This window comes from Coturnix japonica, chromosome 17 (genome assembly GCF_001577835.2).
Source record: "Coturnix japonica isolate 7356 chromosome 17, Coturnix japonica 2.1, whole genome shotgun sequence".
Classification (NCBI taxonomy): Eukaryota; Metazoa; Chordata; class Aves; order Galliformes; family Phasianidae; genus Coturnix; species Coturnix japonica.
The window spans coordinates 4,840,947-4,855,828 of NC_029532.1; the positions used below are offsets into that span (position 1 = coordinate 4,840,947).

The 14,882-nt window shown below is 42.9% G+C and overlaps 1 protein-coding gene across 11 annotated transcripts in view; it reads right to left on the reverse strand.

The window, feature by feature from the left end:
- The window catches only part of RAPGEF1 (Rap guanine nucleotide exchange factor 1), a 66,901-nt gene that overhangs the window by 29,862 nt on the left and 22,157 nt on the right, over nt 1-14,882 (reverse strand). For all 11 annotated transcript variants that reach the window (XM_015879001.1, XM_015878999.2, XM_015879003.2 and 8 more), the window contains 7 exons: nt 13,874-14,013; nt 10,350-10,528; nt 7,221-7,377; nt 3,756-3,844; nt 3,205-3,357; nt 1,634-1,757; nt 283-466 (listed from right to left, as the gene is read on the reverse strand). In XM_015879001.1, the coding sequence (XP_015734487.1) occupies nt 283-466; nt 1,634-1,757; nt 3,205-3,357; nt 3,756-3,844; nt 7,221-7,377; nt 10,350-10,528; nt 13,874-14,013 (1,026 nt within the window). The remainder of the gene's footprint in view (nt 1-282; nt 467-1,633; nt 1,758-3,204; nt 3,358-3,755; nt 3,845-7,220; nt 7,378-10,349; nt 10,529-13,873; nt 14,014-14,882) is intronic.

Genomic DNA, 14,882 nt, shown 5'->3' on the forward strand with positions numbered 1-14,882 from the left:
GTGCTGCTGTTTCCTACTGATGTCTGCAGAAAAGGTTGAAACCAACAAAACATCCCACTTGAGAGCTGGATTGAGTTTGAACACAATCATCTCTAGCGAGGGAAACCCATTCCCCTGGGTTTTTTCCTATCTGACAGGATATCATTTTGCATCGAACTGCCTGCAGTAACTACAGGATGACAGTTGCAAACACAATCCATTTACTTCTGCAACACAGCTATGAAAGCTCCCAAACGAGGGCGATGGGGGCTCCTGCAGCAGCCCCGGCCCAGCCCAGCTCACCTAATGTTTCACAGCTTGTGTTGCGGGAGCACTGACCACTGTCACGGTCCAGGGAGGAGAGCTGCTCATCAGACTTGCTGAGTTTGCCAATGCTGCTGCACGGTGAGAGGCGAGGAGATTCTCCCCCGTAGGAGTGGCTGCCTCCTGACAACCTTCTCTGGGCGTAGCAGTCAACATCAAAATCCTAAAGCACAAAAAAAAAGCCCCAAACAAGCAAAACAACAAATTACCATCACTCTCAGCAGCTTGCTAGTAATTAGATACAGCTCACAAAACATACACCTTGCAGCTACTGTAAGAAAACTAGGAAGGGATCAGATCAGTGCTGCTAGCCCTCCTTAGCTAGACAGGCCCATTAGAAAGCCAGAAAGCTTCCTACTGGGTAAAGGGCACATTGAGCAACCCCCAAAGGGAGCCCTGCATGAACCTGCTGGAGGCCAGGGCATGCTGAGATCCACAGCGGATGTCACCAGCTGTTGACATTGGCACTGGGTAACTAAAAGGCAAGAATTCTCATTGAATAATAGGGGCTTTATTAAATATTCATTTAGTTTTGTGCATGCAAAGGGTAAACAGGTGATAATGGGATACAGCTCATGTCAGCTTTCGGTGCCTACTGACTACGTTTCAGTTTCAGAAATTACCTCAAGCTCATCAAGCTGCAGGTAATCCCTGCACATCAATCTAAATGAGACTGCACCAGTAACTGCAAAACCTCCACAGCTTTATCTGGGTCAGCCCAGTGATAGCACAGGCTCCTTAAGTCGGAGCTCTGCGGACTGAGAGCAAGACTTGATTTTGGTGCACTTCAACACAATTCGAGTTCTCGCTGCTGAGTCAGTAAGTTCCCAAAGTTGTAAAGCAAAACCATCTGTTTACAATCTTGCAAACATTAGCACAAGTGACAGGGTACGACTAACACACACCGTCACAAGTTCTCTGTAGTTGTACCAGAAAATTTACCGATTTCCCCAAAGTAAACATCTTGTCAAGTAAAGATGCTGTAAGTACAACAAACCAACGTACACCCTGATTTACCCAACCCTGAGACACTCAGCCTCCTGGATTTGCACATTCTGCTGCACCTCAAGGCAACAAAGTTTGGTAGCAGTTCATTCGTTACCCAAATCCAACAACAAAATGGGAAAGAAAAAATTCAGCTCTTTCCATCACTCACTGCATTGATTTCCTGCTGCTAGAATTCCCATCCCAGCATTGTTCCATATGGGGCTGCCTGGGGCAGCAGGAACGTGCTGTGATCTGCACTGCTCAGGTTGCAATGCTTCCCTGAGCTTTTGCTATACTCTCCAGCACACTTCCTTTTGGTTCCACAGAGGAGTTATGCCATTACCTGTCTGTTGATTCCAACAGGCAAACTAGATCCACTGGTGGCTCGACTCATGGGGGCCACAACTGCCACTCTGGTTGGGGAAGGCGCCGACTGCCGTTTTTTAGGGGGCAAGGCTGGAGGTGGGCTGCAAGACACAACAGGAACTGATGCTTCCATTACCACCGAAGACATTCAGAAGCTTCAGGAGCTTGTTTTCCAGATAGCCTCAGCCTTGCCACGATCAAAAAGCGCACGTTCAAAGCTGACCCACAGCTATTCAACAAAGAGCATACCCTGACAAACACCAAGTTAACGACCCTCTTACTGGAAAGGTCCTGTTCAGTGATGTATTTTTTTAAGCTTGGAGAAGACTTAGTATTTCATAACCAAAAATTATTTTTAATGAAGCTAATTAGCACACCAATTATTTTTACATAAAAGTGGTAGAAGTCCAAATTAAATGTTTCAGTTGACCCGGAGGTTTCAGTTCACAGTAATTTCTCATTCCTCCTCTTCAAACTTTTTAGGTTTGTGAGGGGTTTCAAAGCTGCAGCAACCTACAGGACAGGAAAATCCTCTGTGCCCTTTTCCTTGAAGCAACAAGACTGTCAGTATCACCAGGCATGCAAGCTGCATGGGCCCAGGTTGCGGCATTCATCAGTATCACATACATTATCACCCACCCATTAGTAGTAAGCATTGAGGATTCTAAGCATTGAGGATTCTAAGTTTTGCTTCTACTGACAATTCTGGCAATCATCACGTTTGTAAGTTCCCAAGAGCACACATATTCTGTTCCTGGAATGTAACAGGATTTTTTTCTATATATACAGCCCATGAGAATTCATAACATACACAGAAACGTGGTGGTTTCTTTTGCCAGCCACAGTCCTCCTGATGCTGCATTTTCAAGTGAGCTCATGATAAGCATTTTCACACCATCTATTAGCACCAGTTCTAGAGGAGAAAAACACCGTACACACACCAAAAAGCCGTAAACTGGGGTTTTTCTCTCATTTCCAAAATAGAACGTAGAAGCTTTCATGTGGTTACTCATAGAGCTGGCTAAGTACAACTAAATAAAAGATTCTTTTCACACAGTAGTAGCTCCTTTCACTCTTAGTCTGATAACCAATGCAGAGCCACCTGAATGTGCAGAACAGGTTGACAACTGCCAGCTGAGGTTAACAAGGCATTTCCCTTTGGATACAACAGCACACACACAACTACAGCATCACAGGATACAGAGTTGAACAGAATATGGTGTGTATTTATGTAGTCTTAAATAAAAGCTTTAATGCATTTATGCAGTGCCTCTCATAGAGAAGTCTCAGGCACTGTACCATCCTCATGGGGGAAAAAAAAAACAAAGGAAAGGAAAACACAGACAATGAAAAGTAATGCTCAGAACAAGGCAGAAAGAACAAAGTCATACACAGATTACAGGAGCTGGGAAGAATTACCCTGGAGGACTGGAATTTAGAAGCATCACTAACCCCCGTGACCTCCTGTATCCATTTTGACAAGAAAATATAACAAATAAGATGCTAAGAGCCACTGCCACACTTCAGCCAGCTGGTGGCCAGCATTACCTGTTTTCTGCCACACGAATGCAAGGCAGAGGGGGTTTAGGAGGTGCGACCTCTTCGTCCATGGAGTCCGTCAGTAGCTCATTTGATTGAGTCATATTAGTTGTTTTGTTTAGGATCTCCATTTCTCGGTCTGTAAGGGGAAGTTCTGATGGGCTGTAACAAGCAAAAGACAGATTTGCAGATCACAAAATGCAGTCGGAATGCAGCATGCTGACAGATTAATACGTATGTTAAATCATATACAATATGAGAAATCAAAAGCAGAGGGAAGAATTCACATCTGGGAGTAGAATTACAAGTATACACAGAGTAATATGTGGACATGTCATAGCCAAGTGATGCTTCATTGCCAGATATTGGTCTCTTCTCTATCATTGTATATTGCTCTCTTCAAGTAGTGCCTCTGTAATGCATAAGACTGTAGTACACAACACTGTCCACTGTGGAAAACAACTCAGTGTTTTAACCCAACTATGAGTAACCAGAAATTACCTCACATCAGGCTACTATGCTGGACTGGCACGCACAAGAAATGCTTGTAAGAGACCCACCTATCAGATTTACATGCTGGTAAACTGGGTTTAACAGGGCTTGTGGGAGAGGGATGCTCCTGCTTTTCAATCGTGAGTTTGACCAGCTCCTGGTGGATGGAGGGGAGAGAAGAAAAAAGAAAAGAATCATTATATGAACAATGTTGCAACCAAACATGCTAAAACAGAACAGGATTCTACTGCAATAAACTCTTGGGTACCCACTCAGGGGTTAATGCTGATATGGGCAGTGAGCTGAGCTGGGTGTAAGCTCAGTGAAGAGCCACACAAATGAGGTGGTAAGGGAGCAGCATGCACCCAGCAGCACTTTAACCATATTTAAGTTCACAAACTGTATCCCTGTGGGGATACTGCACAAACCCACACACATTTCTTTTTGCTGCGCTTCCTCTTTCATCACAAATACGTTCCAGTCCCCATAATGCCCTAGATAATATCAAGTTGACTTTACATACACAAATATAAGTACATAAATGCTTTCTGCATGAAGTATTTCAGTTGGCCAGTAAAAGAGTTATATCACTGCTTTATATTTCACGAACAAGTGTGTGTCACGTATTTGTTTCCAAAGGCTGGTTTCTGAAAGATGTCCAACAACAAATTAAATAGCAAACACCTTAATTAAAAGGCCTGCTCCCCCCAGAGCCATCTTTTAACTTGTTAGCAATGAAAGTCTTCATCATTCAGGAAACTATTATAGCGTATCTGTTGTAGGCAGATAAGGCGGTGGATAAAGAGATAAGCACATGATAATCCTGAGCTCCAAGTCTGCCAGCAGTCAAAGCAACATCTGGAGATTCATCACTCACTCCAGAAGGATGGAGAGAACTTTTCATGCGTGTCTGTGACCAACAAATGTATCTGCTGCTCACAGACACAAACACGTGCCCTCTCAGTTAGGCTGCATAACTGGCAGTGCTTCCTGACACTATTGGCTTCCCAGCATGTTATGCAAAGGAAATTATATGGGATCAATTTTACTTATTAGCAGCCTGAACTACAGTGTCATCATTTCAGCATCATCTCCACGTCTGTGCCTGCTGAGGTCAGAAACAGCTGCTTCCTCTTCCAAAGCAATAATCACAGAGAGAATAAAGTAGCACCGTGGATGTGCAAAGGACGGACACTGCAACCCATTTCAACACGTCCAAGAGCACACCGCAACTGATTCTGACTGGGCCAATGTATGTACTTACATTCATGGTATGACCTTGGGCACAAAAATAATCTGCACAGAGCCCACCAACCACACAACAAAATGCTCAGCTTTCAAGAAGCTGTCTTGGAAAAGCCCACACATGGGGAAGGATGAGAGTGCACAAGCACAGCACATACAGATGGCCATCTGAGCTAACACTATGAAGATGGTCCTGTCTGGGACCTCAATTAGCACAAGCACAAAAGCACTAGATTCCCTGAATCCTGCCTTTTTCTCCTCTCCACTAACCCCAGAATGAGAACTAGTGTTTGAAAATCAAGCCAAGATCTTCAGTATACAGTACAGAGGTAATCAGCACTCAGCTGAGCCAGATGCACATTATGCTGTTCCTTATCAGCAAGTAAAGAGATTCCTGCAGCAGTAATTAGAGATAATTAAAGCCTCTGTATAAACTTCTACTACTTCAGCAAACTGAAAATTCCAAAATGAGATGGATTTTTAAGAAGTTATGTAATCAAAACAAGGATTTTTTTCCCCCCTGTTATATATAGCAGGCAAGGCATTAAAACCTGCAATCAAAACAGCAAACAGCACAAGTGAACAAGCAACTCGTTTGTGCTCAGTTCTGAAAATAAAGGGGGAAATAAACACCGAAATGTGGAAGTGGATCTTATGTGATCTGCCAAAGAAACAGAAAAGGCTCTCCACAGCACAGAAGGGTCCAGCTTCTCAGTTCTGCTTCCAGACCTGAAGGCTGGCTTGGCCCTTCTAAAATAAACCTTCTTTTTAGGAGATGAGTACAAAGCACTTCCATATACTGAGTCTTGGTGGCCAGACATTAACATCTACCCGGACGGCCTCACATCTGCTCTCATCATGTTCCAAGCTGACTAGACATAAGCCAGCTCTAACTGGAAGGCCAAAATAACTTGCAATCTAGCAGCAAGAGGAGCCTGATACAGCTCAGTGGGGTTAATAGCTCAGGCTTAGCATTGCATGGCTGTGCCTGCACTGCTTCCAGCCTAGGCTGGCTCAGCAGACATCCACGGCCTTCCATCCATTTAGCCATCCATCGTCCATCCGTCCGTCCATCCATCCATCCATCCATCCATCCATCCATCCATCCATCCATCCATCCATCCATCCATCCATCCACACTGCTTTGGTTAGGAAGCAACTGGTATCAGATGCTTAAGCCTTCTTTGAAGTGAAAGGACAGTGGGTGTCCCAAGTTTCATGCAACTGTAACCCAGATCTAGTGATAACACAGGACTGTGTAGATTCATTAGGTGATAACAGGGTGAACCCTCTTGCAGTTTATCAGGCTTGACTATTCATCTGTCAAGAGTGCAGAGTTTCATATACTGCAAATGGCTGCTGAATTGCCACACTAACAGCAGCTGAGATTTAATGCTGAACTCTTCTCCATCCCGCTGTGCAAACTTAATACCCGCTTTACTTTTCAAATTCAGAGCTTAAAGTTAAAGGGCATATTATGCAAAATAATCCTGGAAAATCTGTCCACTTTAGGTGATGGAAATGTTTTCTTCCAAAGACATTTGTTTTAAAGGATTGATAAGTCACACTAGGGTTTAAGCAACATTACAGAGATATTCAGAGCACGCAAAAAACACATAAAGATTCCTGAAAGCATGATAGTCAAAGCTGGGGATATTCACTGGATTTTCACATTCAAATCCAGATACTAAAACCAAATGGAGTTTGAGTACAGTCAAAGATGCCATTTCCTGACACACTCATCCAGTTGAAGAACCTGCTGCAGCTCTTAAAAGTCTAAATTTCCTACTGGATTTGAACTCAACACTGCTCTGCCAGTTCAGCCCTGTTGTTAAAGATGCTCAACGTATCACTGACAAACACTTTGACATTCATGCTAAAAGATGGAGCTGGAATCTTTGATTCTCTGTGGGTACTGGAAGGAAGCACTTCCATTAAATTTCGTCTAGACAGAAAACATGCAAACTCAGTACTGTAATCTGCATAGGAGAATTAGAGAATGGGAATTACCTGCTGAAAATTTAATACAATGCTCAATTAAGATTTATTGCTTTGGGCAATCCATCCAAATGCCAGGGTGAACATATAGAACTGCACATTAATAGCTAAACCATTAGTGCTGGTCTTTAACCAGTACACCAAGCAGGACCATTTCACTTCCAGAGCAGTCAATTTAAGAGGTAAGGCTGCTGAAAAAGCAGGATCCTACCAGCACTTAAAAGCTTCTTTCAGCTAGATCTCTTCTAGAATACAGACACCGTATGCTTTCTATGACTTGTCTCACATACCTTAACTCCATCCAGAACAGCTTTTATGACATCTTTAACAGTTGTCACCATCTCTTTGTCTTCGGAATTCACACCTTCCAGCATCACTTGATCAGACCAGCGAATGAGATTGGCCAGGCTCTGGTACACACGGCTGTAGCAGGATGAGATGGCAGAACTGGATGGCAGGGAAGGAAACAGTCAAGAAAAAAAGAGAGAAAAAAAAAAATAATCAATTACAGAGATATTATCACATAGTACCAGAGAGAGCACGATCTAAAGTGCATTTCACACTGCTAAAATTATTTCGACACTACCCACTGTTGTGGTTCTCCTTTTCATTCTGGCATTCATGATTTACGTTCAGCAGGTGACAAAGCCTGGGCTTTCAGCAGTTGCTCTCCTGTTCTTTAGAGCCAAATGGAACAACAGTATGAAAGTACAACCAGCTAATAATCTGAGCTGCAAGCTAACACAGCCATGCTAAGAAGAATGCTCTTTGCCTTTTAATCCACACCCCCATCCTATGCTTCAGCTTCAAAGGCAACTGCTGAATCCTGCATTTACGTCTAATTGATATTATTCCAATGTTATCTATGCTTTCCTTCTTAACTGCCCTCAGAAAACGTTTTACGTTACTGCAAGCTGACTGCATCACTCCTTTACAAATCATTTCCCCCACTGTTTATGATGCCTGAAAACAAGCAATTCAAACCTGCTTCTTTACAAACTTTGAGCTGAATGAATTTCAGGTTTGGAAGAGGAAGGGTGTTGTTTTGTTTTGCTTTTAATGAGAACCAGAACCCAAAGCTATTGTTCTGAAGGAAGAGAAATGAAATTTGGAAGGATGACAACCCTAAATAAAAGTTAACTGTAACAACAGTGCTCAGAGGCACTTTCCTGGCCGCGCTGAAAACATTTCATTACTAAACAAGGTGTGTTAATAGTAATGCTGATGGCAACTCTTTGTAAAATTAAATCACTTTCAAACTGCATCAAAACCCCATAAGGAGATAAGAGAGGGCGCAATCTTGCCATCATCACAGATAGGAGCATTCTGAAGCTTCCCATTCCTCTCTGGCACCCATTTGACACTGGCTTAAATCCATTAATTTCATTATCTGTGAGAAGAGCACCAAACCCACAAACCCAAGTGAGATGATTCAGGTGTTTGCAGAACCAGGGGTAGAACTATTGTCAGCCTATAGCCAGAGGGATACAGACAGCAGCAAGGGCTTCTTAGTTTGTTTGTTTTATAAGCACAGTGTTTGCCATTTGTTCTAATTTTAAACAAAATTAACTTAGTGGGAGATATTTCCTAAATAGGGCCCTCCTCCATCTCTTTCTCTGGCTTTGATTTCTTTGTGATTAATCTTTGTTCTGCTTCCTTCTAAGGAGGCAGTAATTGAAAGCCTATTTTGTGCTAGATTTAATTACTTTTTTCCTCGATGCAAACCCTTCCCCTAAAGCAAAAAGAAGCCCAACAGTAATTGTAGGGCTTTCTTCCACACTGACACAAGTCTTGCTCTCTTTTCTTGAGGGGGATTTACCATCAAAAGCAGCCCTTTGTGTCCTGCCACTACTCAAAATAAATAAAGTGCATATGTAGTCATGAAAGGACGTGGCTTTTAGGGAATGACAAATCCCCTTTTTCTCTGTGCAGCCAAACAAGGCAGAACATACACAAGGGATCTGTGCTGCAGTCCAGAATGAGAGATTCATCACTAAGGAGGACTCCACTGACTACTGACTACAGGAATTCTGCTTACAGGCTAAATGTGGATATCCAACTGTCAAGGTTATATTACCTCACTTCTAAGGGAAAGGGTAGGAGGAATTTGAAGAATAGAGCCATCTGAAATATTGCTGCTGCTGAAGACCACTTAGCTGATATTTATTTCCAATATATTCTTGGTAGGAAAGATCACCCAGCGGATACACAAATCAAAGCAAGCGACTACAAAGATGACATTTTCTATCCTAAAAATATTTGCTGACATTTTACATGTTCTCCTGATGTAACAGGAAAGTTTGTTCTTTCTTTCACTAAGTGAAAGCAGGTGCTTGTCAGGAATTTAATGACTGCAGAAAACCTGATAGCAACGGAAGAAACTTTTGTGCCCGAATCCAGAAGCCTGATGAATGCTCCAATTCTAACAGCTATTTCTCTTTGTACTTCCACAAACCCAACCTAAATTGCAGCCCCCCTGTCCCAGTCACAGCTCTGGTACTCACCATTGTCTCCTTCCCTTTGTGCTGTCAGATAAAAGCATGTCCTGTGTACTGGGACCAGACAGCACTATATCTCTGTTAATAAAATATCGGCACCCTACAGCTGTCTTGACCGTACCATAAACCCTTCTTGCTGCACAACTGTACAACTGAACATCTCAAAACCAAAAGTCTTGGAGATACATACTGGGAAAACAGGAATCCAGCAAAAACCAGCAGGATTCAGAAAAAATAATAATAATAAAAATATGTATGTGCATTTCTCTGTCTAATTTTGCATGTGTAATAATTTCGCTTATTCCTTATTGTTCAATGATATTTGTTTGCTTTTGTTTTTTAAATCAGTTTCTCCATCACCTACAAGCAGCAGGCAGGCAGATCTCTGCGGCTTGATGACACCACAGATTCTTTCAGTGGATGTCGAGCTTTGCTTTGGCCAACTTCTACATCCTTTCTGACTTCAAACTCGTCATCTAACTGGTTTAAATGTAATACAGTAGGCATCAGAGCAAGCCTATAATCAGTCTGTGGAGAGCACACAGGAATGAACTTAGACTGGCTGATCTGTTGAAGTACATTTGTTTATTTCTGTTCTATATCTGCTTCCGTAAAACAAAATAAAAAGCAAATAACCAACCAACAGTCAGCAGTGCAGGCTTTTATCAGTATGGATAAACTGAATGCAGACTGAATAAAACCATTCTAAGTTGTTTTATCTTTCCATAGCATGGACTTCTTCACAGCACGGAGTTTGTTTCTAGTAGTGCTTGAAAATTATCCACTGTTTAGTAAGAATGGCAGACAACCTCTTTGTTACTATTACCATTTTCCATCTCACATGCCACACAATACAAAAAAGAAAGAAGCTGAGGAGCCTGCTGCTCTGCCATAGCTCCAAAACCCAAGAAGGAAAGCTACCTTTGTTGGATGCGTGGGTCAGTTTGCACCAGGGGCAGGATGGCTTCCAGCACTTTACTTGCTGAGCCTGGCAGCATCTCTAATACTTTCTTATCAATTGCCATTTTGTCCACAATCGTCTTAAAGTAGCGCAGCGCACTGACGACCTCCTTCTCCTTCTCCTCTAGCCATGACACGTTCTGGAGAGGAAGAAAAAGTGAGAGAAAAGTTAAAATGTCAGGATTTTAAAGGGAAAAGTTACTTTTACTTATCTGAAGAGGATAGAGTGAAACTGAAAAGGTACATTCTACTTCAGAATACTAGAAAAGAAAACCCTTCCACCATAAATATGATCCTTTCAAGGGAACAGTCAGAGCAAAATTGTACTCATATTTTGACTTTCTGAATTACAAGATGTGCATTGCAAAATGAAGGCTAACTAGATCAGTTTTTGGATAAGATTAACGTTACTGCTGATTTCTAATAGTCCTAATAGGCATCGTGATGGTGCTGGGACAAGGGAACCCACACACCTTCCATAGGGACAGACTGTGAAAGCCAAGCTTTGGCATCAGTTAATGGATGTTGCAGAAGGGAACAATTCATTGGCATACAGCTGAGCTGTTACCAACAACTTCTGTGTCATCACCAACACGAGGAAAGGAAATTCAGAAGTGATATATGACATCCTAATGGCATTCTGGATGGGGCTATTTAGGGAAAAAAAAAGAAGTTTAGCAGGGTATGCCTGGAGGACTTTTAATGCCACAAGTAGTTCCTAAGTGAGATTTAAATTAACTACTGAACATTGCTAGAAAGGAGCAGAGAGCTTAACAGAGTCAGGTTTCATCCATTATCTCTTCAGTAAATTCAGCTTCAAGAATTAATGACCTATGGGCATTGTGAGCTCCCTGTACTCTTGTCAGCAGTTGAACTGCTGCTTTCTTACAAAATCAGGCCAGCAGCCCAAAAGGCTTCAGGATGAACAATTTACAGGCAGCACTGGTTAGTAACCAGGGGCCAGATCCATAAAGAGAGTCCCAAGTCCCACCTAGCTCTGACTTTTGAAGCCTAAGTCCAAATCCACTCCGTCATTTCCATCTCATCTGGGAAGCCCCAAGCTTTGCTGCTGCCTCCCCTTCTGACAAAGCAGCTGGCTGGGCCTTTCCATTCCTGCTTCACAGCCCACCCACAGCCACTGAACTTTACTGCTGAGGAGCATCCTGGCAACTCAATGATCACAAAAAAACCACCACATTTCCCATTCTTCAGGCATGTACCCTCAGCACTGCACGGCCCATTCCAGGCTATGGAGAGGCACTTCATATGAAACCATTACAGATTTCAGGGATGAGAGAGGCTGGACGTTCCGCAGGCAGAATGCCTATGGCCTGCGGTCAGAGCTCTCAAACAGAAGTGAAAAAAATGCAGATTGCAGTTCCTGCTCTGATTAATGTTTATATATTCATTCAACAACTGCTTCCTGTAGAAAGGCTTGTGACTTAATAGCTTAAACACTCTCCTGGACACAGGAGGGATGGGCCTGGGAATGACACGTGGAAACACAATGCTTTCCACTGAGCACACCAAGGCATCCACATCAGCCACCGGATGCTATTTGGGACACAGCCCTTTTTTACCATGATTTCCCTGCTAGCTCATTGGGAAAGAACCCAAGGGGAGCACCTTTTATGCAGCTGTTTCTCAGCTCCAAAGACCTCATATCAATGTGAGAATATATACACATAAACATGCACAAAAAAAGCCTGCGTGTCCTAAAAGAATGGCAGGTTCCATTACAGAGCTTAACTAAGTGCCGGTTGCTGGTACAAGGCTGAAGGCTTTTATCTGTGTGTCCTTAAAGCCAAAGCAAACATAGGATGCTATTTTTCTGGGCTGGAGAGAAGACTTGGAAGTGATCACTCATTAAATTCCCCAGCAGAAGTGAACTTGCCCCCATGGCTATATCCCCTTATGATGGAGCAGATCTGTAGCTGCAGGAGCTACTAAAGCAGTGCTACCACTTGCTTCAGCAACATCCCATATGGGCATTAGAGGAGATCATTCAGGCAGCATGGCATCTCTTCTTTGCCTTCCTGCCTGCCTGACACATATAGATACTTATTTTTGCATGAATTTGAAAGGTTCCCCTTAAAATAATCATTATAAATGCATCATATATGAAAAGCAGACGTGTTACAGACGGCCATACAACCACTCACAGAAGAAGCAACAGGTCACTTCTTTCCCTGCAGTTTGGCAGTAAAATAACCTACCCTAAATCCACAACAGCAGTGATGAAGGACACTGCTACTCCTACAATATGTCCTCAGACAGGAACCAAAGATGGCCCAGCACAGAAAGGAAAGACTGCTGCATTTTCTACATGCATTTTAGTGAATCAATCAATTAAAATAACATTGGGAGAAAACTTCCCAGTAAAATGGTCCACTGCATTTTAAGAGGTAAAGTACATTCTGCAAGATATGCCTCTGAATTGATCTCAACATACCACCTTCAAATACTGCTGGAAATAAAAGCCTTCAGAGAGTGCACTCAGACTTTTGGCAGCAGGCTGGTATGCATGTGGGGCAATACAAGGTGCTCAGCTCCCTGGAAAGCTATCTGTTGTCCCCTGCAGAAAGAAACTACAGCCTCATCCTCTCCTGTGTGATGAGGCAGAACCATGAAGTCCATGCAGCTATTTCCCTGGATGCTAAGCACATCACATAGTATAAGACAGCTGTACCTTACTGACTGTTCCCAGTAACAGCACAGCAGTCCTCAGAGCAGATAATCCAAAAAGTCTGTATGTCTGGCACTGCACATTGGAGGCTTTCAACAACAACTGGGAAAGACTCTGAATTACCATAAATAACCTCAGCTATTCTTAACTTCTGGCTTAATTTGTACTTGAAAATGGATTGCAACAGCACTGTTACAGCGATAGCCTCCATTCTACATAATCAGGCCATAACAACAGAGGAGAGAACACTCTGATATGTTTGTGGTGGGAAGGAGTGGTGAGCTCAGCTCTTACAGGGACCAAAGTGCATTGGATATGAGGAATGGTGAGCTGGAATCAGCTGCTCCTTGAAGGGATCTGCTCGACTCTCCCTGCTGATGTCATCAGAGATTGAGCACATCTTTGGATGAGCTTCAAGGATTTGCTCGCCAGGGTTTTGGGTTTTTAAGAAGATCACACCCCAAAACCAGGCAGTTAACTGGAAGCTATAAGCATAATCATAGGGTGTGCACATTGGGAAGATGTGTCAGGCATTAAACTACATTCCGTAATAAGATATTTAAACAATGATGGAAGGAGGCCTCATCAGCAACTCAAAAAGAAAACACATCTCTTACTGTACACTGCACAGCACAGTTTAAAACTAACCATAAAGGATCCTAAAGTTCCCTGAAAGACCTGCAGAATTCTGGACAGGACAAAATCACAGGCTGAAAGCAAGGCTGTAGATCTGAAAGACCAGAGTAACAGAAAGCAAGAAACCAGCGAGACTAATAGAAGATACTCCTCATTTGCTTACTTTGTTTGCTGACTTCTCTGGTGTTTTCACTGTCAACTCAGCTTGCTTTCCCTTCTTGGAAGGAGTTCTCTTTATTTTTGGTGAATGAAACTTGCCCTTCAACTTCATAGTGAACGAGGAGAGATGGGAACGCTCGGAATCTAGAAAGACACAGAAACACATCACAAGGTTAGGGTAAATTGGCTGAAAACAGGGGAGTTGTGCTACAGCATTATCTGGGAAACCAGCCTATGAAAAACACTGCAACCATGTAAATTTGTTGAGTGGAACAGGATTAAAAAATATAATTGTGGTTCTCTATTATGTTTGCAACCGCAATATGACCACCATTTCCTGCTTCCCCTCGGAGGCAGCAGGAGCTAAAGCAGGAACAGTAGGATCCTATTCCTCTGTGCCTTGTAGAGAGAAGGAAAAACACATCTCTTAAAAGCACTCAGCCCCAGCAAATCCCAAAGTACTTCACAAAGGAGGTAACCACCATCCCTCCCTTGTGCACGAAGAAATAAAGTAAAGGGGATGGAGTGGCTCGTTCACAAAACAAGGAAGGAATCTGGGTGCTTGAGCCTTGCTTGTGTCTTGCTGGTGTCAATGAGCCACCAAGCAGGTACCCAGGACAGGAAAAAACTTACTTGGCAGCACTGCCTCTGAATGAGGCAGCATGAAGAAAAGCACCAGTCCCAGCCATTCACAGCAGAATTCACACCAAATGTACCACCACAAACCATATGGACAGAGGGAACAGCTTCAATATTGGTGCATCCCTGAAGAAGGTTAATTACTGAACCACTCAGTCCTTTTGGAAAGCGTATTTTCAAAGTCTTCTGAAGTCTCAAAGGTTTGCAGTCGTGCCACATGCAAACTGGCTGGTGAAAGATGTCTTTATCTGTTTATCCAGCCAGCTAGATAAAACCATGCTGCCTTGAGAGCAATTTAGAATGTATTTAAGCAAAGAGCGCTTTAATAAGTGAAAGTTTGAACTGCCTCTCTGGTGACTGAAATACTCCATCCA